This window comes from Lagenorhynchus albirostris, chromosome 2 (genome assembly GCF_949774975.1).
Source record: "Lagenorhynchus albirostris chromosome 2, mLagAlb1.1, whole genome shotgun sequence".
In the NCBI taxonomy this organism is placed as follows: Eukaryota; Metazoa; Chordata; class Mammalia; order Artiodactyla; family Delphinidae; genus Lagenorhynchus; species Lagenorhynchus albirostris.
This window is the reverse complement of record NC_083096.1, coordinates 75,145,655-75,165,526: the sequence shown is the minus strand read 5'-3', so window position 1 is coordinate 75,165,526 and position 19,872 is coordinate 75,145,655. Positions and strand designations below refer to the sequence as shown.

General features: G+C 48.5%; 3 protein-coding genes across 8 annotated transcripts; 1 reads left to right on the top strand and 2 right to left on the bottom strand.

Annotated features, from left to right (window-relative positions):
• Positions 1 to 1,387: 1,387 nt before the first annotated feature.
• On the top strand, positions 1,388 to 6,548 carry CREB3L4 (cAMP responsive element binding protein 3 like 4). 6 transcript variants are annotated; one of them, XM_060138001.1, is made up of 10 exons: positions 1,388 to 1,618; positions 2,044 to 2,221; positions 2,469 to 2,715; positions 2,860 to 2,981; positions 4,957 to 5,049; positions 5,183 to 5,289; positions 5,404 to 5,472; positions 5,581 to 5,665; positions 5,859 to 5,955; positions 6,085 to 6,548. In XM_060138001.1, the coding sequence occupies exons 2-10, from the start codon at positions 2,048 to 2,050 to the stop codon at positions 6,276 to 6,278; spliced, it is 1,188 nt and encodes a 395-aa protein (XP_059993984.1). In that variant the 5' UTR covers positions 1,388 to 1,618; positions 2,044 to 2,047; the 3' UTR covers positions 6,279 to 6,548. The 6 variants fall into 6 exon arrangements, with proteins under 6 accessions (XP_059993984.1, XP_059993978.1, XP_059993962.1 ...); XM_060137995.1 differs by having other exon boundaries at positions 2,044 to 2,155; positions 2,469 to 2,981; XM_060137979.1 differs by having other exon boundaries at positions 2,469 to 2,981.
• Positions 6,549 to 6,703: 155 nt separating this feature from the next.
• JTB (jumping translocation breakpoint) lies at positions 6,704 to 9,030 on the bottom strand. Its single transcript, XM_060138026.1, has 5 exons — positions 8,595 to 9,030; positions 8,396 to 8,433; positions 8,109 to 8,191; positions 7,574 to 7,653; positions 6,704 to 7,025 (listed from the first exon to the last, which is right to left on the bottom strand). The coding sequence occupies exons 1-5, from the start codon at positions 8,675 to 8,677 to the stop codon at positions 6,869 to 6,871; spliced, it is 441 nt and encodes a 146-aa protein (XP_059994009.1). The 5' UTR covers positions 8,678 to 9,030; the 3' UTR covers positions 6,704 to 6,868.
• A 3,434-nt stretch (positions 9,031 to 12,464) lies between these two features.
• On the bottom strand, positions 12,465 to 16,973 carry RAB13 (RAB13, member RAS oncogene family). Its single transcript, XM_060142326.1, has 8 exons — positions 16,727 to 16,973; positions 14,996 to 15,056; positions 14,086 to 14,146; positions 13,769 to 13,846; positions 13,574 to 13,663; positions 13,388 to 13,453; positions 13,230 to 13,283; positions 12,465 to 13,030 (listed from the first exon to the last, which is right to left on the bottom strand). Exons 1-8 carry the CDS (start codon positions 16,848 to 16,850, stop codon positions 12,953 to 12,955), a joined length of 612 nt encoding a protein of 203 aa, XP_059998309.1. The 5' UTR covers positions 16,851 to 16,973; the 3' UTR covers positions 12,465 to 12,952.
• Between the last annotated feature and the right edge of the window lie 2,899 nt (positions 16,974 to 19,872).

Sequence of the window (19,872 nt, the reverse complement as noted above, 5' to 3'; positions counted from 1 at the left end):
GAGCCCAAGCTCTTACATTTTCCCATACATAGAGTGCTAACTTCATTAACTTGAGATATCTGGTTTTCTTTAATTAATAATAATCCTTTGATGTTCCTAATACCTGGTCTTTGTTGCAAAAACTGCTGTATATCCTGGTTCCTCCCTTACCTCTTTGGAGCAGTCCCTTAGAGCCATCTGAGAGGCTGCCTCCCAGGCTTGAAGTCCTCAGAAAGACTGCCAAATAAAACAAAATTCTCAACTTTTAGGTTGTGCTATGTTTTTCAGTCAACAAGAGTAATCTTGAGAAAGTTACTTAACTTCTTTCTGCCAGCTGTGAGTTGTTATGAGAATTGTATGAGTAACATGAAAATACCTGACCATATATCAGTTACTTAATAAATATTATATCCTGTTCTTGTCTTCACCCTCAGCTCATTTAAATTTTCACGGGAAGAATACCAGTTTGAACTCTGGATCAACCCAAATTTTTGTGCTTTATTCACTCAGCTATCCTTTATTTGAAGTACTGATGGGGAGGCAGGCAGATGAAAAATCATACCTATATCAGTATTATCCTATATCCATTATTTTATTTAAAGTGAATTCCTGGGTCATCAGTCTCTGGACCAAGGCAAAATGCCCTGAGTTTCGGTATTACTACATTCTAGTCACGTATCTGTCTTCTCATTGGTGAAGTTAGTAAAACATTACCTGCCCTGTCTACCTCAGCGCTGTTGTGTATTAAATGAGGAACAATGCTTACAAAAAAACATTTTGTAAACTATACAAATGCAGGACACATATTGCATATTGTCGTTGGTAATCATACGCAAAAAATAAGTCATTCCCAAACCAAATCCGAATGATTTTTTAACCTCTTGCAGTTTTCTAGGCCCTTGTCCCTCCGTTAGTTAACAGAGGGTCCTGTGAGTGTGCGTATATAAGTGCTGTTCTTTATCAGTAGCATAATGCATGGATTACGGATTTGGACAACCTGCGATTGCGCGACTTTCCGCCCGCTGAGTCAAAGTGCTGTCACGTAACTTGGGTCAACAGGTTATTTACTCCCTAACACTTCGGAGTCACGTGGCAAGTGAAACCAAACCAAGCCTCAGCCCACATTCCGGAAGTTCCCCCGGCGCCCCCCCACACATCCCCCACCCCTTCCCTACAGTAAGTCTTCTGGCTCTTACCCTCCCTCAGAACCAAACCCCCGCCAGACAAATAAGTGCTCCGGCCGCATTGGCCCCACTCCTTCTCTGACAGCCCGTTCCGACCAGTTACGGTGGAGCCTGCCTCGAGACGGTAATCCCATTGGCTCAATGCACTACCCCTCAAAACCTCTGGATGTCTTTAGCGTCCAATCAGACTCAAGTGTGGGAAGAGCGCCACGGGGTGGGGGAAGGGATGCCTCTGTCAGTCTTCGGCAATCCTATGGACTCTTCCCTCCTTTGTTTTCAACCCCGCCGTGGTTTCCCGCCTGTAAAACTGACGTCCAGAGGACAGGCACTCAAGCGTCCTGTGCTCCAGTCACAGCCATCTCTATCCTTCCCTGAGGAGCCAGCAAACCCTCAGGAAGATTTGCTATCGCTAGGAGAAACTGAGGCAGAAAGGGCAGGCTGCTGTTTTAAGACCGGTTTGTGCACGCTCCTCCTCTTAACCCCCTGCTCCAGCTACTGCGCCCCTATCGTGGCTCCTGGCTAGGTGCAACCCACTTACGTAGTGTAAGGCTGGGGGCGGGGTTTGGCTAGGCAGGTCCAGGATGCGAGATCCTGGAGGAAAGAAAAGGTGTAGTGTTTGGGGCCATCAACGGGCTAGGCTGGCTTGGCAGGGCTGGGCTCTTCGGAACAGGTAATACCCAGGGGGGTGCCTGTTGGTCTGAACCAGAGAGATAAGGCCGAAGGCGACAGCTCCGGGTGACAGGTGAGGGGGCTGCACAGGTGAGGAAAGGGGATAATGGAAGAGGGAGAGGAGCCCAGAAACTGTGGGGGGTGGGGGAGGGGGAGAGCCATCATTCTCCTTCTGCAACTGCCCCCCTTCCCCCCCCATGCCTCCCCGCAGAAGCATGGATTTCAGAACCCCTGACCTGCTGGAAATGTGGCTGGAGCCTCCAGAAGACGTCTTCTCAACAGGATCCTTCCTGGAGCTGGGACTCCATGGTCCACCTTCAGAGGTCCCAGTAACTAGGCTACAGGAACAGGGGCTGCAAGGCTGGGAGTCCAGTGGGGGCCATGGCTGTGTGAGTGTGATGAATGGGAGTGGGTGTGGGTTGAGACAACTCTGTGATAAGAAGTCCAAGAGGCTTCAGCTTCCGCTTAGAAGTCTGAAGACAGAGCCCGCTTAGAAGTCTGAAGACATGAGCTGTAACTATCCTCATGTCCAAGGACAGAAGGGACTGAAACTGAAGCATGAAGGATCTAGTTTTGACGTTAGATAGGACTTCCAGAATTCTTCCTTAAACACATATACATCCTCTTCTACTGTAGGGTCTTCAAGAGAGTGAGCCTGAAGATTTCCTGAAACTTTTCATTGATCCCAATGAAGTGTACTGCTCAGAAGCCTCTCCTGGCAGTGACAGTGGAATCTCTGAGGATCCTCGCCATCCAGACAGTCCCCCTGCCCCCAAGCCACCCAGTTCCCCTGCCCTCTATGAGGTTGTCTATGAGGCAGGGACCCTAGAGAGGATGCAGGGGGAAGCTGGGCCAGCTGTAGGGCTCATCTCCATCCAAATAGGTCAGTGTTCTTTGTGGGCAGCGGACAATGGCCCTTCAGGTCCAGCCCTAACCCTGGGGTTAAGGGGGTTTCCCCAACCTGTGCCACTACCCAGGGCCTGCGGCCATCCATCTCCTTTCTCCCAGCCACCTATGTTTCCCTCAGATCAGTGGAGCCCACCGTTTATGGTGCCTGATGCCTGTGTGGTCAGTGAGCTGCCTCCTGATGCTCATGCCCACATCCTGCCCAGAGCAGGCCCTGTAAACTCAGTGCCTCCTGCAGCCCTGGTGAGTCCTGGGGGTCAGCTGGGTTCAGTACTCCCTGATACACAGAACTGGGGAGAAGGGGATGAGGGAGGGGAAAACTGATGCTGAACACTGTCCTTGCCCTAATTTTTGTGGCATCAGGCCTGAATGCCAGGGAGAGGTGGGCAACTTTAAGAGCAGGAAAAGACAAGAGAGACAGAATCCCTTGGGGGTAAGGGGGGGGATGCCTCAGTTAAGGAGAGGGTGGGCTGAGCGAATCCAGGGATAGGGTTTGGAGAAAGCCCAGACCCATGAGCATTGTCTGCTCAGCTAGGGCCATCGTCTCGGCTTTGGGTCAGGATGTGGAAACGTGACAGGCCACCTGGGAATCCAACTGGTTACTGGGCACAGAATGTAGAAGCAACTGCAACTACGTTTTTTACTGGAACAATGGTTCACCAGGCACCCACTGCCCATGGTTACAGTGTAGGGGAGTAACACATCACATACCTTCCCAGGGCTAGCTGGGCTGGTTCCTGCAGCGGGGATGAGGAGGGGGTCTTGCCCAGGTCACTGTTCCTCCCTTTATCCTGAAAAGGACTCCTTGTGTGCAAAAGGCAGGGAATAGGTTCTAGCCTCCCTGAAAATCTGTGGTTGAAGCTGAGACCAGAAGCCAAGCCAAGCATCTTAGAATTTTGGGCTGAGGAATCTTAAAAAGTCTGAGGCATCTAAATTTGAGTGTGCATCAGAAACACTGAGGAGTTTGTACTGGACCACCGGGGAAGTCCCGGTTTTGTTTTGTTTTGTTTTTGGTTTTGTCCCTGGTGGCGCAGTGGTTGAGAGTCCGCCTGCCGATGCAGGGGACACGGGTTCGTGCCCCAGTCCGGGAAGATCCCACATGCCGCGGAGCGGCTGGGCCCGTGAGCCATGGCCGCTGAGCCTGCGCGTCCGGAGCCTGTGCTCCGCAATGGGAGAGGCCACAACAGTGAGAGGCCCGCGTACCGAAAAAAAATAATAATAAAATAAAATAAAACCCTCTAGGGGAATTCCCTGGCAGTCCAGTGGTTAGGACTCTGCGCTTCCACTGCAGGGGGCACGGGTTCCATCCCTGGTCAGGAACTAAGATCCCGCAAGCCGCACGGCACAGCCAAAAATACATACATACGTACATACATAAATACCTCTAGACCTCATTTTTAGAGATTTTGATTAGGTGGATTGGGAGGGACACCCCTCTAACGACTCACCAAATAGTCAGAGAGGCAAGAAGGGAACATCAGAATAAGGCAGAGATAGAAGTGGTTTAGCTAAAAGCCAAAGACCATCAACAGGCAAAAGCAAATTCCTCTTGAGTCACAAAGTGAAGCATAAATCTTTCAAAAAGAAGTATTAGTTAGAAAAGCAAGTTACCCAGTTGATGGGCTCACATTAACCAGACACCAGTCTATGTTCCCCACATACTTTGTTATGAGAAGTTGTTCAGTCTGGTTGCCTTTGGGGAATTGTTTGAGAGGGGACAGAACTTCAGTCTGAAAGTTAGGGCTCAGCCCCTAGGGGAGGATGGGCCATTGCCCCAGGGATCTCCTTGTGGTTGGCAGGTCATGGTAACACTGTGCCAAGCTGAAGTTAATGGCTGACAATGAATCATTTGCCTGCTGTAAGGTCAAGCAAACCCTACCTTAGTGAGTTACTCCACATCCTCTTCCAATACCCACAAGGTCTCCGCAAATGTGGACCAGAATAGGCCCTTCCTAACTTGCTGTGATTGCCAAGGTCTTAAGTCTGTGGGCAAAAATATGACAAAACCACCTTTCTCCCTTGTCAGCCTCAGGAAGTCCCTGTGGTTTAATCAACAGCCTGTCTGCATGAAGGTCCCTGCCCCTCATCTCATTTTATGGTTTGTTATTCCTCAGTGCAAATAGGAAACTCTCTCCAGGAGGCATGCAAGGGGAACAGCATGAGTACTGAAAATGGGATGACCCTCTCTCCATTCTCATCTTCTCTCGTCCCCCACCAGCTGCCCTGTCAAACCTTGTTCCTGACAGAAGAGGAGAAGCGTCTGCTGGGACAGGAAGGGGTGTCCCTACCCTCTCACCTGCCCCTCACCAAGGTAACACGCTTCCCCAAAGGGTATCGTAACCCAGCGGCTCTACCATGGCCTCTGAGGAGCCAGGATAGCAGGGGAAGAGTTGAGGAGTTGGGGGAGGTTAAGGGCCCGGGACTGACACACCCTGGGCCCCCAGGCAGAGGAGAGGGTCCTCAAGAAGGTCAGGAGGAAAATCCGTAACAAGCAGTCAGCTCAGGACAGTCGGCGGCGGAAGAAAGAGTACATCGATGGACTAGAGAGCAGGTATGTTTGGACTCACATTTCTGGATTCACGACTGGGCCCCCTTCCTCACCAAGGCAGGCAAGGTCAGGGACTCATGATTACAGAGCCTTATCCTACCTTTCCACCCTTCCTAGGGTGGCTGCCTGTTCTGCACAGAACCAGCAACTACAGAAAAAAGTCCAGGAGCTGGAGAGGCACAACATGTGAGTGAAAACATAGTGCGTGTGTTGGGGTAAGGGTGCAGCACACAGGGATACCATTCTTGGGCCCTGGTTCCCAGGAGATCTAACTCTTCATTCCTCGTTTCCCAGCTCCCTGGTGACTCAGCTCCGCCAGCTGCAGATGCTTATTGTTCAAACCTCCAACAAAGCTGCCCAGACTAGCACTTGTGTTCTGGTACCATTAATCTATTTCCCATCTCCCCTGCCACCTCCTCCATCTTCTGCCAGGTTGCCATCCTGATGCCCCCACTCCATAGCCAGACCTATCTTCCCATCCCTGATGACCCCAACTGCCCCCTAGTCACTCTGCCCTCTGCTCCCTTCCCTTATTGTCCCCACAGCCCAAATGTCCTCTTGCTTCTTCCCAGATCCTTCTTTTCTCCTTGGCTCTCATCATCCTGCCCAGTTTCAGCCCCTTTCAGGGCTTACCAGAAGCTGGGCCTGAGGATTACCAGCCTCATGGAGGTGAGAGGCAAGGGCAGGAAAGGACTCTGTTTTCCAGAGTAGTCAAGAAGTGGGAGGGAGGTCCTGTTCTGTCTAGGATCCCCAACCAAGGGAGCACTATTCTACTGCCCTTTTTCCTTCACCCCACAGTGATTTCCAGAAACATCCTGACTCACAAGGACATGACAGAAAATCTGGAGAATCCAGCGGTGGAGTCCAGATTGGAGGGGCCACCTGGGGCCAAGGGTGTAAATGGCTCAACAAGGACACTGCTTGAGAAGACAGGAGGGAGGGCAGGCCCCAGCAGGCACATCAGAACTGTGCTGCATGCAGATGAGATGTGAGCGGTAACACTTCCTGGCCCACTTCCCAATCACAATAAGGAATCCAGGCCTCCGCTGGCTGTGGTTCTGCTTCCTCCTGGGGTTCCCACTCAGGGCTGTTTGGCCTCAGGGGTCTGAATCACATCAGGATGCCCTAGATGTCTGTACCCCATGGCTCAGTCTGCCTATGTCAAGGGGCACCTCAAATACTTTTGTCATGTATCTGTGATTTTATTTCTTCTTTGGGGATAGGGTTGAGGGGAAACTGACATTTTGGCTGAGAAATAAATTTTTTTTTTTGCTAAAATTGTATCCTGACAGTTTTAAGTAATAGTAGAGGAGGGAGGAAGATAGGTACCTGGTAAACTGGGGCCTAAAGTTGCCACTCTCTTTCCCTCTCTACCCCCATGACTTCCTGCCCCAAACCAAATTACACTAGGGAAGGAAACGATTTTACTCTTTTTATTCTGCTCATTAATGATTTAGACGAGGAAGATGGGAGAAAGGGGGTGCCACCACAAGGTTCCAGAGAACCAGGGGCACGAGTCAGTTCATTCCCCTTTCTGTCTGAGGTAGGGTCTCTAAGACCCAGATGAAACGGGAGGAGGTAGCTATATGGACTCAATTTGCTTCCGGACCTTTTCCAGCGCCTTTCTGTCCAGTTGTCGCTGACGAACAATGACAAGGCAAGCAAAGACCAAGGCCACACCTATGACAGTCCCTTCGAATTTCCAGAATAAGTGTTGTTCCATCAGAGCTGAGCGGCAGCTGAGGGCAAGAAGAAACAGTTATCCCCAGGGAAGACCAGACTGCCTCTCCCTCTAATCTCCCTCCTGTTTCATCCTCACCAAGATATATCTGAGGAGAAAAGAGGAAACCAGCGTCAGCCTTCTAAAGTGTTGACAGTACAGGGACTTCCCTGATGCTCCAGTGGTTAAGACTCCGCGCTTCCACTACAGGGGGCACAGGTTCGATCCCTGGTCGGGGAACTAAGATCCAGCATGCCGCATGGTGCGGCCAAAAATAAAAATAAAGGGTTTACAGTACATTAATCCCATTCAAATATTTAATTTATTTTCTGGTGAGATAAGCAGAGCTGGTATTAACCAGTTTTAATGATGAGAAAATATGGCCAATAATATAGTGCTGAGAAGTAGAGCTGGGACTTCGGTTCAAGTAATTTGCCTCCAAATCCCCTCCCCTTTCCAATATGCCATGCTACCTCCATACAAAGAGGAAGAGGCAGGACTATCTACCTAAAGTCACAGAAGCAAAGGGGTGATCTAGGAGGATTCAAGAAGAGAAACAGCACTTGCCTTTTGAACTCGCTCCTCTTAGTTGAGCTGCATGTGATTTTCTCCACATACCCTGTGGAACCACACTCGGGGGTGGTTTTCTGCCAGGAGGAAAGGACCAAAGCACTTGTTAGGAAGGGGCAGCAGGAGAAACAGGAAGGCTGCCATTCAGAATGGGCAGGTGTCCAAGTGCTACGGCTCAGAGCTGGTAGGCAACAGAGAACTAATGAAGAGTTCTCACGGGGGTGATGAGGTGGTGGTTACAGGATGAGAAGTACGTGTTACTAAGAACACTTCAGGGTCAATAGTCTACGAGAGGCAAGGGCAGGTTCCAGAACCTACTAGATTAAAAATGAACAGAACACGGTTATTAGCTGAACGTTGCCATTAACTTGGAAAGAAAAGGGCACATTTTCAGGGGCAAGACCAGTTTAGATTTGGACTCACACTGAGACTGCAAGGAAAAAAGACGAAAAGACAATGCAAAGGCATACTTAGATAGACAGTCCCTGTCTGATTCGATGTAAGAAGAAGGGGAGAGAAAACAGATACTCACAGCCTGGAAATTAGAACATGGAGCACACTCTTCCGCCACCACAAACTCTTCCACCAGCCAGCACGGCAAATTTGAGGTGCTCACTAGAGAGGGAGAGAAATGCAAGCCCCAGACCTCGTTCAGAAAATATTTCTCCCCTAAGTTCTGCCCATCAACTTCCCATCACAGCTGAATGCCCTCGCTCCACGTGGTGCCGCCCTTTTCCACCTGATCTCTAGGTATATGGGAGGAGGTGAAAACAAAACAAAACAACTATAGGGGCGTCGGGTTCCCAGACCATCACCCACCTGACAGCTTCTCCTCCCGCACGGGAGCTTCTGCTTGGCTGAAGCGGGTGAGGGGGGGAAATGGGCAAAAGTCAGAAGCCGGGAAACAGGGAACCTCCCCCCACCCCACCCCCCCACCTCCACGGTCCAGGGACACAGGGGGCGGGGACGATCCGATCCTCCCGTCCCCTCCTTTTCCCTGCCCTCAGCCCCTCCTTACCAGAGCCTTAAAGTGAAAGCGCAGAGCAACCAGCAGAGGTGGCGGCCCTGGGGGAGGCCACGCCTCCCCGCGCCCGCTGGCATGGAGTGCTCAGTGTCCCACCTGTCGGGACAGAGGGACCTGCCTGACTGGCCTCCTGCCTCGGTCGGAACGCAGAGACCGCGCTTACACTGCAGTCCTCGGGGAGGTTCCAAGTCAGGGCTGCGAAATGCTGGGGTTGCCTATCAGATCAAAGGCTTTGTCAGTACGCCCCCATGGTCACGGCGAGAAAAGGCAGTACGCATTTTTCGGGTCCATGAGCTTCCTTCTTCGGACTGGTACGGTCCTCACGGAAGGCCGAGGGGGCGTAGAGCCTAGCACCTCCTCCGCTCCGCTTCCGCTCCCGGCGCGGCCATCTTGCGCGCGGAGGATCCTGGGCGCGGGCAGGTTTTCCAGAGCTAGGCCAGTCATCGGAAGAAGAGGCCTTTGGCTTGCCTGATGGGCCTCGTAGTCTTCCGCTCGCTGCTCCCTGGGAATTGGATCTCCCTGCATGTGTGCAGCGAGATGCGACCCATTGGCTCGGCGCACCGTTGCATTATGGTCCTGGTAGTCTTTTGCCGGAACCGAGAAGATGGTGGCTGTCAGGCTTGTGGTCCTTCTCGATGCTCCATGGGCTTACGCCTTTTTGCCCCTCTGGGCTACGTGAATAGCGAGACATAAAAAGGAACTATACGTCGCCCTCTCAGGACTTTCCTCCCTCTTTAAAATCCGAGGACTCACCATTAAGCATCAGGCTTTCCGATACCCCGCCCGCTTCCCGCCTCGAACGATGGTCTAGGGGAGAAGCTGGGTTGGCGGTCCAGGGATGGAGGTGAAACTGCACTTCCTCCTCCCTCCAGGGGCAGGAATACCAGAGACTCTCTGTGAATGAAGCCTTCCCCTGTCTCCGGGCTCCCACTCAGCTCTACTCAGATGTCACCTTCTCGCATGTTAATTGCTAAGTTACTCCCCAGAACCGGTCCTTTGAATAACCTCCTTAAATGTTCTCAGCTCTCCCTTGCTCCTACCTAATGCAATCAGAAGAGCGTGAGATTTGAAATCCCAAGAAGCGTTGAGTTTAGGTTCATAGGTTCAGGTGCTTATTAGCTACGTGACTTTAGGACGGTATCTGGCAGTCAATGTTCTGTGGAAAATGGAAATGCTAATGTGCATTTTCTAGGTTTATTTTTTTTTGCGAGATGCAAATGAAATGTGTATGAAAATCCTTTATTCTCTTCTAATTATATTGCCTCACATTTCTATTGTACTTTTTGAATTCAACGTTTAACTCATTTTGATCCTTTTCAGTAATCCTGAGGAATCAGAGTTGATATTATCCCTATTTGATGAATAAGCTCAGAGTGTGTCACTTGTCCAAGGGCACACAGCTAGTAGGAGAGCTGCGACCTAAGCCTAGACTTTCAACCCCCAGGCCACAGATTTGTGCCTGCTTTCCCTCCCCATGGAGCCAAACCTTGACATATATCCAGAACTGCAGCGACTTGACCCACATGCTTTACTGGGTTCATGCTTTACTGTCTGGTAATGTATTAGTCACTATCCTAATTCTGCCAGAAATTTCCTCCTAGTTTTACATACATGTATGTCTGCAGCCTCTCAGACAACTGGACTATGAGTTTAGTTTTCGTAGTTGCTCAGTAGATAGATAGGAGGTATTTGAAATAAACTTCATATAAATCTAGGCACTATTAATAATCTGTATCCCACTTCTTAAGATCAAAGTACTTATCCCCATGCTTTCTTCTTTTTTTTTTTTTTTAATTTTTTCCCATGCTTTCTTCTTAACTCTGCTCCACACTCTTCTCCCTCAGGAAGTCTTTCTAGCCTAAAGATCACAGCTACTCCCCTACCCCCACAGCCCTAAGAGCTAGCGCACTTTTGGAGATCAACAGTATATCTGGTGCTACATCCCATAAATTCTCTCTTCCCAGCAGACTAAAATCTGGCTGCTCAAGAGCAAGAACTAACAGACTGGAAAGATCACTGGGCGGGAGCTGAAAAAACAGCCACCACCTGGTGAGGGCTAAGCTTTAAGTTTGCTTGTAACTATTTGTTCCTTTAAGTTATTATTTGTCTGTATATTTCAATAGTTGTATGTTATAGAAAGTAGGATATGGGTTTTTTTCCCAGTATTTTTTAGCCATAATAAAAGTTTTGGCTGAAATACTGTATTCTGTTACTCCTTACCCAATCCCACTGTGCCTCATGACAAGCCGGAAGATTTTGTAAGATCTCACTTCCAGTAGCCGTACCAAGCAACTGAATAGGGTCTCCGTGCTGAAACTGGATTTTAAAATATCTGCTCTGGAGTATGACAAAGATGTTGGTCAGTCTTCTTCCTGGGATTCACAAAATGCAAGTCTTTCCTCATCTCTTGAGCAAATTAAACTAGCTGAGCAGTTGACTACAGAGCTCACACATAAGCCACAGGTAAGGATCATCACCCCATCGAAGCTTGGATACATAATACATTTATCAAATTATTTTCCACATTTATCAAATTATTTTCTGAGTCCTTTTCCTGGCACTGTCAGACTTTTTTCTGAGTGTTGTCTTTTACCAACAGAAACAGCAGCACACAAAAAGGCTTTGCTGATAGCTCCAGGGTTGTGCCATCCACTTCCACACTGCAGGCTTGGGGATTTCTTAAATGCCTTGAACATCATATCCATGAATAAAACTTCTAATGGTACTTTGTCTAAACCAAATCTGACATTTTCATTATCCTGATAAAAGATCAAGTCTGTGAGATAATTTTGCTGTTTAAAAATACTGTGTAGGGGCTTCCCTGGTGGCGCAGTGGTTGGGAGTCTGCCTGCCGATGTGGGGGATGCGGGTTTGTGCCCCGGTCTGTGAAGATCCCACATGCCGCGGAGCAGCTGGGCCCGTGAGCCATGGCCACTGAGCCTGCGCGTCCGGAGCCTGTGCTCCGCAGCGGGAGAGGCCAGAACAGTGAGAGGCCTGCGTACCGCAAAAAAAAAAAAAACAAAAACAAAAACTGTAAGAGTGAAAGGGGTCTACGTATACTTAAGGGAACTCAAGTCTAAGGTTTTGGGGGTTTTTTTGGCCACACCATGCAACATGCAGGATGTTAGTTCCCTGACCGGGGATCAAACCTGTGCCCCCTGCATTGGGAGTGGTCCCAATGGGAGTGGGAGTCTTAACCACTGTACCACCAGGGAAGTCCCAAGTCTAAGTTTCTTTTCTGTGGTTCTTTTGCATGCCAATAGTTTTGCTTCTTTGTTATTCAGTAGTTATGGGCAGTTTTTGTTAAATTTTACTAGTCCCTTTTCTAGTAAGTACCACCCAGAGGTTATATTAACTTGACCATTGTGCTTGGCACATAGTAGATGCTCAATAAATATTTATGACTAAATGAACCTCTTCTGTGTCTCATTTTCCTCACCTATAAAAGCAAATAATAATGCTTACTAGTTACTTAAAGGGATTCTTGGCAGAATCAAAGATGCTAGCAGAAATCACTGGATAAAAAATACTGGTTCTGCTATTTCCCTGAGGCTAGGGCTGTCACTCCTCTGGGGAGGCCCAAGAAAGAGTCCTGCTCTTTTAGAATCTCCTGGACAAGACTCTGCACACAAGGATCCTCTAAATCCCATGCTGGAAAGAGGATGTCCAGACCTTCAGTTTCAAAGAAACTCTGCTCCTTATTTCCCTCATCAATTAAACAGCTGGGGAAGGGAGAGCTGTAAGATTAGGCATCCCAGGAACTCAGCCAGATTCAAGCAGACCAACAACCTCAGAGAGACAAGAATTAGGTTTACGAGTAGAGAGCAATTCTGACAATGATGAAAGTTACCCAAACCAGGGACATTTGTGCAAATGGTGGCCTTTAATACTGAGAAAGACCATGGAGAGTGACAGGATAGGACCAAACCTTCAGACGGTGGTGCTGAGCCAGCCTCTCATAGGACCCTAAAGTCTGCTCCAGTAACAGAATAAATCAATTATTTATTTACATTTATATTTGCCCTGGAAACCCAGAGAAGGTCTGAGGCTTAGGGCCATCGATCCTTCCTTTCCTCCTCCCTCTCTTCCTACCTCCTTTTCACCTTCTTTCACTTTCTCAATTCTTTCGCTTCTTCTTGCCTCTCCTTCCCTCTCTAGTCTACCTCCTTCTTTTCCTCTTTCCTACTCGCTCCTTCCTTTTTTTCTTCTCCATATTCTCCCCATTCTTCCACCATCTACCCATCTCTATCCCTCCAAGCCCCACGTGCTACTTCTCCCCTGCCCGGCCCCTTAGCCCTGCCTCCCTCAGGTTCAGCCTCCAGGCTTAGGGCGGATAGGCAGAAGGGGAGTCCTCAGCCCAGGGAGCACTTGTTGGTGTTCTTCTTGTCACAAGTTTTCAGGTCAGTGCTGGGGGGCTTGTTGCTGTTTCCCTAGAGGGAGAAGGGTACAGGGGTCAGGGTGAGAATGGCTAGCTGGGGTCTGGGGTCACCCTTGTGGGCAGTCTTAGCACTGCTCTCCTCGTCAGTTTTTACTCCCAACGCGCGCGTGCACGACACGCGCGCGCACACACACACACACACACTCACACTCACATGCACAATTGTACTTAGCCCAGCAGAACCAACTCACTGATCTCCGGCCTCCTGACTTGAGTAAGATGTCCCGGGCCAGGGAACTGAAAGCCTAATGGGGAAAGTAGAGATTGATCAGAACAGGTTGGAGGGGAGGCTAAGTCTATCTTCCAATACCTTGTCTCTTTGAGAGATGAAGGATGCGGTGTGTCTCACCTCATCTACATTCATGCTGGATTTAGCACTTGTCTCGAAAAATCGGATTCCATGCTCCCGAGCCAACTGCACGGAGTGAAGCGGGAAAAAGAGAGTTGGATGAAGGGCAGCAGCCGAGTCCCTGCAATCTGGCCTCATATTGGCCCTCCTGGCCCAGTTCTAGAACATTGCCCAGCCTGCTCTTACCTTATCGGCCTGCTCCTTCTGGACCTTCCTCTTGGCCTCCATATCACACTTGTTCCCCAGTAAGAGGCGCTCTACCCCAGCCGAGGCATTCTGGGACAAGAGGTAAGAGTAAAAGTTGGGTCCTGCTCATTTTCACAGTCTCCTTCATCCTCCAGTTTCTACCCAATTCCCCTGTCTCTATGGGAGGGTCCTCACCTCTTTGATGCTCTTCATCCAGTTCTGAATATTTTCGAAGGATTTCTCATCTGTGATGTCATATACTAGGATAATGCCCTGGGGAATGGTAGAGTTCACAATGGAGCCTTGTACCATATTCCCCTGTTTAGGCTTCCCACTGCCCTCTAAGTGACCCTGCAAATTCTATCCACAAGTCTAATCACTAGGCCACATGGGGCCTTCTGCAACCAATACTGTGCCCCTCCCCATTTTTCTCTGCCCCAACTCCTGTCCCTCTATATTCATACATTCTAGTGCCTCATGCCTCATCCCATGTCCAGAACCACACTTCATACCATGGCTCCACGGTAATAGGCAGTAGTTATCGTCTTGAATCGCTCTTGGCCAGCGGTGTCCCTGAAGAGGTGGAATATTTCATGGGGTGGGATACAGGGAAGAGGTCTCCAAAGAGAGACTCCCACCCCCACCCCCTAAGAACTTAGCTTTTGCAACTGAAAGGAACAGAATCAGGAAACAGTAAAGGAAGAAAGGGATAAAAGACAGTTGAGCTGATACTGAGTGATGGTAAAGGCCTAAGAAACAGGTCTTTCTGTTTTATTCATTGTTTACTCTGTGCCAAGCACTGTGTATATATCATTTTATTTGTGTCATTTTATGTAATCTTCACTCTATCCTTGTGAGACATGTTTTATTGTCTATTTTACAAATGAGGAAACAGATTTAGAGAGGCCAAATAACTGATGAAGGTCATTCTGTACCGGAACCAGGATTGAACCACATTCTCCTCTTATCTGTTGTATCATAATGCCTCCATTAAGTCTTTTACCACTTGACACCCTTAGGGTCTCCAGCTTCCTCAGGGCAGTCAGGTCAAACCTCTACACTTGGCTTTATGGCCTCTCCACTAGACTGAGAGTCAAGTCTTAATTCTGCTATTTGCTATTTAACTGTTTAGAACCTGTTTCCACATTATAGTTCAACAGACAATTGATCTAGCTAGACAGTTGCCAAGTTCAGAGGATGCTCCAGGTCCAGGAGAGGCAAGAGAATTATAAAAAAGCTGAAAATAGTTGAGTAAGCAGGAAGAGAGATGAAAGGACATCTGAATGAGGTGACAGAAATGGATTAGAAAATGTACTGGAAGGAGCATTGGGAAAGGGAGAGAAATGAAGCTAAAAAGAAGAGAAACACCTATAGGAGGTAAATGAGGTAGTCTGGCTTAGGAGTCCTGAGGGATTCACTCACCAGACTTGCAGTTTGATCTTTTTCCCCTCTATATCCACAGTGCGGATCTTGAAATCAATTCCTAGAGGTGGAGAGTGTACACTGAAATTGAGACATGCATATACATGCATGTAAAAGTGTGTGGTGAGAGGGACAGGAATGGAGCAGTGGCAGTGCCAGAAATTCTGCAGGGCAGGCACTTGGGAAGTAATCTTGTAGGAAGTGTAAAACTAGGGGGATTTTCTCAAAGCTGTATTTGTATAGCAAGCATATTGTTTTTACTTAGATTTTACAGGCTTTGTAGGGGAGAAGGTGATGAAAATTCTGCAAGGAGGCTTAAGGCCTCTAAGGCATTTGTATTGGGTCCGCTTAGCCATGCCAGCTGACAACTCTCTCAATTCAATCTGTCTCCCCCAAAATATTACTTTCAGATTCCTTTTTCTTTCTGTTTTCTTAGAACCCTCTACTCCCAGTTCTCCCACCTACCCTCCTGGCCCTACAGGGTAAAGAGCAAGGAAAAAGGTAACTGATGACAGTCTATGTGAATTAACTAGTAGGCCAGGCTTGGAAACAAGAAAATTTGAGGCTAAACAAGATTCCCCCAAGACTGAATTAGGAGAGAGGAGCATTTTTCTCTCCTCTTTCTAACCAGAATGTCTTGATACTCTCTTTGTCTTATTTCCCAGGCCAGAGGAGATTAAGAATGATGAGAGGGGGGCTTCCCTGGTGGCACAGTGATTAAGAATCCACCTGCCAATGCAGGGGACATGGGTTTGAGCCCTGGCCCGGGAAGATCCCACATGCCGCAGAGCAACAAAGCCCGTGCACCGCAACTACTGAGCCTGTGCTCTAGAGCCCGCGTGCCACAACTACTGAGCCCGAGTGCCACAGCTACTGAAGTCCGCGCACCTAGAGCCCATGCTCTGCAACAGGAGAAGCCACCACAGTGAGAAGCCTGTGCACCTCAAGGAAGAGTAGCCCTGCTCGCCGCAACTAGAGAAAGGCCGTGCGCAGCAACAAAGACCCAACACAGCCGAAAATAAATAAATTTTTTTAAAAAATGATGAGGGGGAGGAGGGGAGACAACGTTCTTAGTGGAAACTTGTGCACCTCCCCCAAGCCTGAGGAGGCTGAGTCACCAGGCTGACTCAGAGACCCCAAAAGTCCCCTCACTCTGGCTTCCTCACCAGGCTGACTGCATATTCCTGATCACAGTCCTTGGGCCACTCTCCAGCATACCCAGCCACTCTGTTCCATCTTCCCCAACCCCTATTAAGTTGAGGGGCAGGGAGACTGCAAAGTAGATGGTAAGGTGGGAATGTAATGGGAGAGTATGCAAACTCAGTGGGACAGAAAGAGGCTGGCAGAATTGGGAGACAGATGTTCAGGGAGAGGGGATACAGGAAATGTGGAGAGTGGATCAAGAGTTCTAGGTGGATGGGGGTGGGGGAAGAGGAGCTGAGAGGGAAATAAAGAAGGGTTCATGTGTTTTTGGGGAGACAAGGGAAACAGGTGGTACCAAGAAAATAAGGGGCTGGCACAACTGAGGAGTAACCTGGAGGTCTCAGAGAGGTTAGAGGTTTGGGTACTATCCGGAGACATATAAGGGGGATGGGTCTGAGACGGGGTTCAGGGACTGGAGTTCAGAAGCCTGACTCTAAGGGGACTTAAAAGTGGGCCACAAGTAATCCAAGAGCCTGAGGATGAGGGCATGGGGGAGTCGGGGATCTAGGGTATGGCCAGTGGGCTCACCGATGGTGGAGATGTAAGTGTTGTTGAAGTTGTCCTCTGCAAAGCGAATGATCAGACAAGTCTTGCCCACCCCTGAGTCCCCGATCAGCAGCAACTTGAAGAGGTGGTCGTAGGCTTTGGCCATGGCGGACACTGGGGGTGCCGGGAGAGGGGTGGGGAAGCGCTGTGCACGGGTAGGCGGGATTGGAGGGTTGGCAAACAGAGCAGCCCCGGAGCCCAGGCCAGGAAGTTTTCCTCCCTCTCCGCCCAGGCTCCGGGAAAAAGGAGAGGCGGCACTCCTCTGGGCCCCACCCCCTGCCCGCCCACCCCTTTCTGCTGGCCAAGGAGGCCAGCCCAGACTTCGGCTCTCTGGGCTTTCCCTTCCCAGCCAACACTGGCCTGTCTCCCTAGCCATTTCCCATAGCTTTTTGCTTACTATCGTCCCCCTTTTTAAAAAAAAAAAATTATTTATTTATTTACTTATTTTATTTTTGGCTGTGTTGGGTCTTTGTTGCTGCGCGCGGGCTTTCTCTGGTTGCAGCGAGCGGGGGCTACTCTTCGTTGCAGTGCGCGGGCTTCTCATTGCGGTGGCTTCTCTTGTTACAGGCTCTAGGCGCGTGGGCTTCCGTAGTTGTGGCACGCGGGCTCAGGAGTTGTGGCACACGGGCTTAGTTGCTCTGCGGCATGTGGGATCTCCTGGACCAGGGTTCGAACCCGTGTCCCCTTCACTGGCAGATGGATTCTTAACCACTGCGCCACCAGGGAAGCCCCCGTCCCCCCTCTTTTGACTTCACTCTTCCAGTCTGAAGCCAGAGACGCTGGGGTGATGTGAAGTAGAAGTTTAATCAAAATGACCAGGGGAAGAGGAATTTTAGAGGAATTAAGGGAAAGGGAAGTTTGGGGGAATAAGGGTGAAGGCCAGGACAGCACTGGGAGTTGCCAAAAATTGGGAACTGATTTTTGGAGGGGCGACTCAGGGAAAACAGAATCCTTCTGGGGCAGTTTTAGAATTCTGGTGTTAGTGTCCCAAGCCCTTAGTTTTAGAATCCCAATTCCTTTTGAAAAAAGCGGGATGCCTGGAGTTAGTGGCTATTCGTTGAGTCAGTCTGCCCCCTGGTGGAACAGAGTGAAAATTAAAAGTAATTACACTATAGAAATCAGCACATAGACACACACAGACACACACACAGACACACACACACACACACACACACGCAGACTTCACCTAGATACATTCTGGAGCTTCATTTTGAACATTCTTTCTTCTGGGACCCTGTGTGTGAATTCTCTGACATGCCAGCTCAGGAAGACAGAGATTGGGACTACAAATGTCTGGTCTCGTTCTTTTCATGAGATCTGGATCTTTTAACACAGCCCTGAGACAGTACTCCTGACACCCCACTGAACAGACTGTGAATGTGTAGCCTTGGCAACCAGGAAGCTGAAATATGGAGAACACAGCTATAAAGAAACAAATTTATCTTTGCCTTTGGAAAAAATTACTCAAAATATCTGCTTTTCTAATAGCAGATCAGTAGAATAGTTCCTGTATAAGGATAGCGTACTGGTTGTGAGAAGGCATCTCTTGTCACTTTACTTATCCTCCGTTACCTTGTGTGCCAATGTTCGTCCTTTCTCAAACACAACTATTCAATCCCCTTTTGTCCTTTATCTCACCAGCCATTATGTCTTCAAGCTGTATTACAAACCTTGAGTGTCCTCTATTTCTCGCTGGCCAAACCATCTCTCTCCAGCCCTTTAAATTACTCTTCAATGTTCATGGATTGTTCTGATAAAAATCCATCAATTCTTTTTCATTTCATTTTATTTTGTCTGGATCTGGACTCTTCATACCCAGCAATATATTTTCTTTTTCACCTCTCTAAATTGTACTTATGCTGCTGTATACGTGCTTTCACTGGAGCCTCATCTCCATAGTACTCTCCCCCTAGCTCTCTGAGCTTCTGCAACAATGCCTTCCCCCCCCCTCAATTTTGGCAGGTTCATTCGGTCTCTGGTTTTATATTCACAAGCTCTTCCCTCAGCCTAGAATTCTATTCCCCCAAACTGCTGCTTGGTTGATTCCTTGTCTTTCAGATTTCAGCTTAAATGTCACTTCCTCAGAGGTTTTTCTCACCCGTCAGTAGTGTGCTGGAACCAATCCTTAGTGGCTCATGAGAACAGATTGTGCTTATCTCTTTCCAAATCCGTGTTTAATGATATCACATTGATAGTCTGAAATTGGCCACGGTGGGAGTATTTACGCCATTGAAATTAGCAAAGACAACAAATCAGGGCTCCCCTCCCATATAGTCAGGTGTTAAACGTTTACCAGTACAGTCTTGACTAGAACTCACATCCCTTGCCCTATTCCTTTCCTTTGGAATTAAACAGGTCCCCAGATGCCATTTGGGTCATCTTCGCCCCTCCTTTATGACAAATGGACATTCTAACCCTTTGATCATTACTGTAGAAGACCATGATTTGTTCTTCATTTTTTTCTTCTCATTCCCTGTCAAGAGTGTCGATGCTGCCAAGATTAGAAATCTTGGAAAGGCGGTGCTGGTGAAAGTGTGGGGGAGAGGATGTGGGAATGTAAACTGGCACAGCCTTTTTGGAAGGCAGTTTAGTAGCATACTTTGGACAATTTGTTTAATGTCTCTGGACATCACTTTCCCCATCTGTAAAATGTGGATAATAATAGTATCAACCTGATGGAGTTGTGGTGACGATTAATTAACATGTGAAAAGCAGTCAGAACAATGCACAAATAAGTACTACATAAGTGAGTGATGTAATTAGTATTAGAGGGAAAGATGGAAAGGAGAGAATAAAATTTAACAATGGTTAGCCCTAGGAATAGGCTGGAGGTGCGGAAAATATGAGGACTTCCTTTTTTTATGTTTACATTTCTGAATTGTTAAAAATGGGCAAACTAAACCAATTTAAAAATAGTAAAGAAATTTAGTAAGTCCCAGACATGGCTCAGTCTCGCTGTTTTCCTAAGCAGTTCCCATTGTTAAAGTGCAGCGCGAAATTTAAAAATTGTCCATTTACCCCTCAATAGAGATCAAACGCTGACCTTAAGAGAACATGCTCTCTCTCTCAACATGGCGACTCATGTATGTTCTGTCATTTAGAGACCTTCCAAAGATGGCAGTCCCCTC

Coding starts and splice junctions, on each gene's coding strand:
- RAB13 (XM_060142326.1), bottom strand. CDS start 16,850: ATGGCCAAAGCCTACGACCACCTCTTCAAGTTGCTGCTGATCGGGGAC. Junction 15,057..16,726: donor CACTTACATCTCCACCATCG/GTGAGCCCACTG, acceptor CTCCACCTCTAG/GAATTGATTTCAAGATCCGC. Junction 13,664..13,768: donor GGATGAAGAGCATCAAAGAG/GTGAGGACCCTC, acceptor CTCTTGTCCCAG/AATGCCTCGGCTGGGGTAGA.
- JTB (XM_060138026.1), bottom strand. CDS start 8,677: ATGCCAGCGGGCGCGGGGAGGCGTGGCCTCCCCCAGGGCCGCCACCTC. Junction 8,192..8,395: donor GCGGGAGGAGAAGCTGTCAG/GTGGGTGATGGT, acceptor CTCCCTCTCTAG/TGAGCACCTCAAATTTGCCG. Junction 7,654..8,108: donor CATGTTCTAATTTCCAGGCT/GTGAGTATCTGT, acceptor TCCTCCTGGCAG/AAAACCACCCCCGAGTGTGG.
- CREB3L4 (XM_060137979.1), top strand. CDS start 2,048: ATGGATTTCAGAACCCCTGACCTGCTGGAAATGTGGCTGGAGCCTCCA. Junction 2,222..2,468: donor CCAGTGGGGGCCATGGCTGT/GTGAGTGTGATG, acceptor CTTCTACTGTAG/GGTCTTCAAGAGAGTGAGCC. Junction 5,050..5,182: donor CTCACCTGCCCCTCACCAAG/GTAACACGCTTC, acceptor CTGGGCCCCCAG/GCAGAGGAGAGGGTCCTCAA.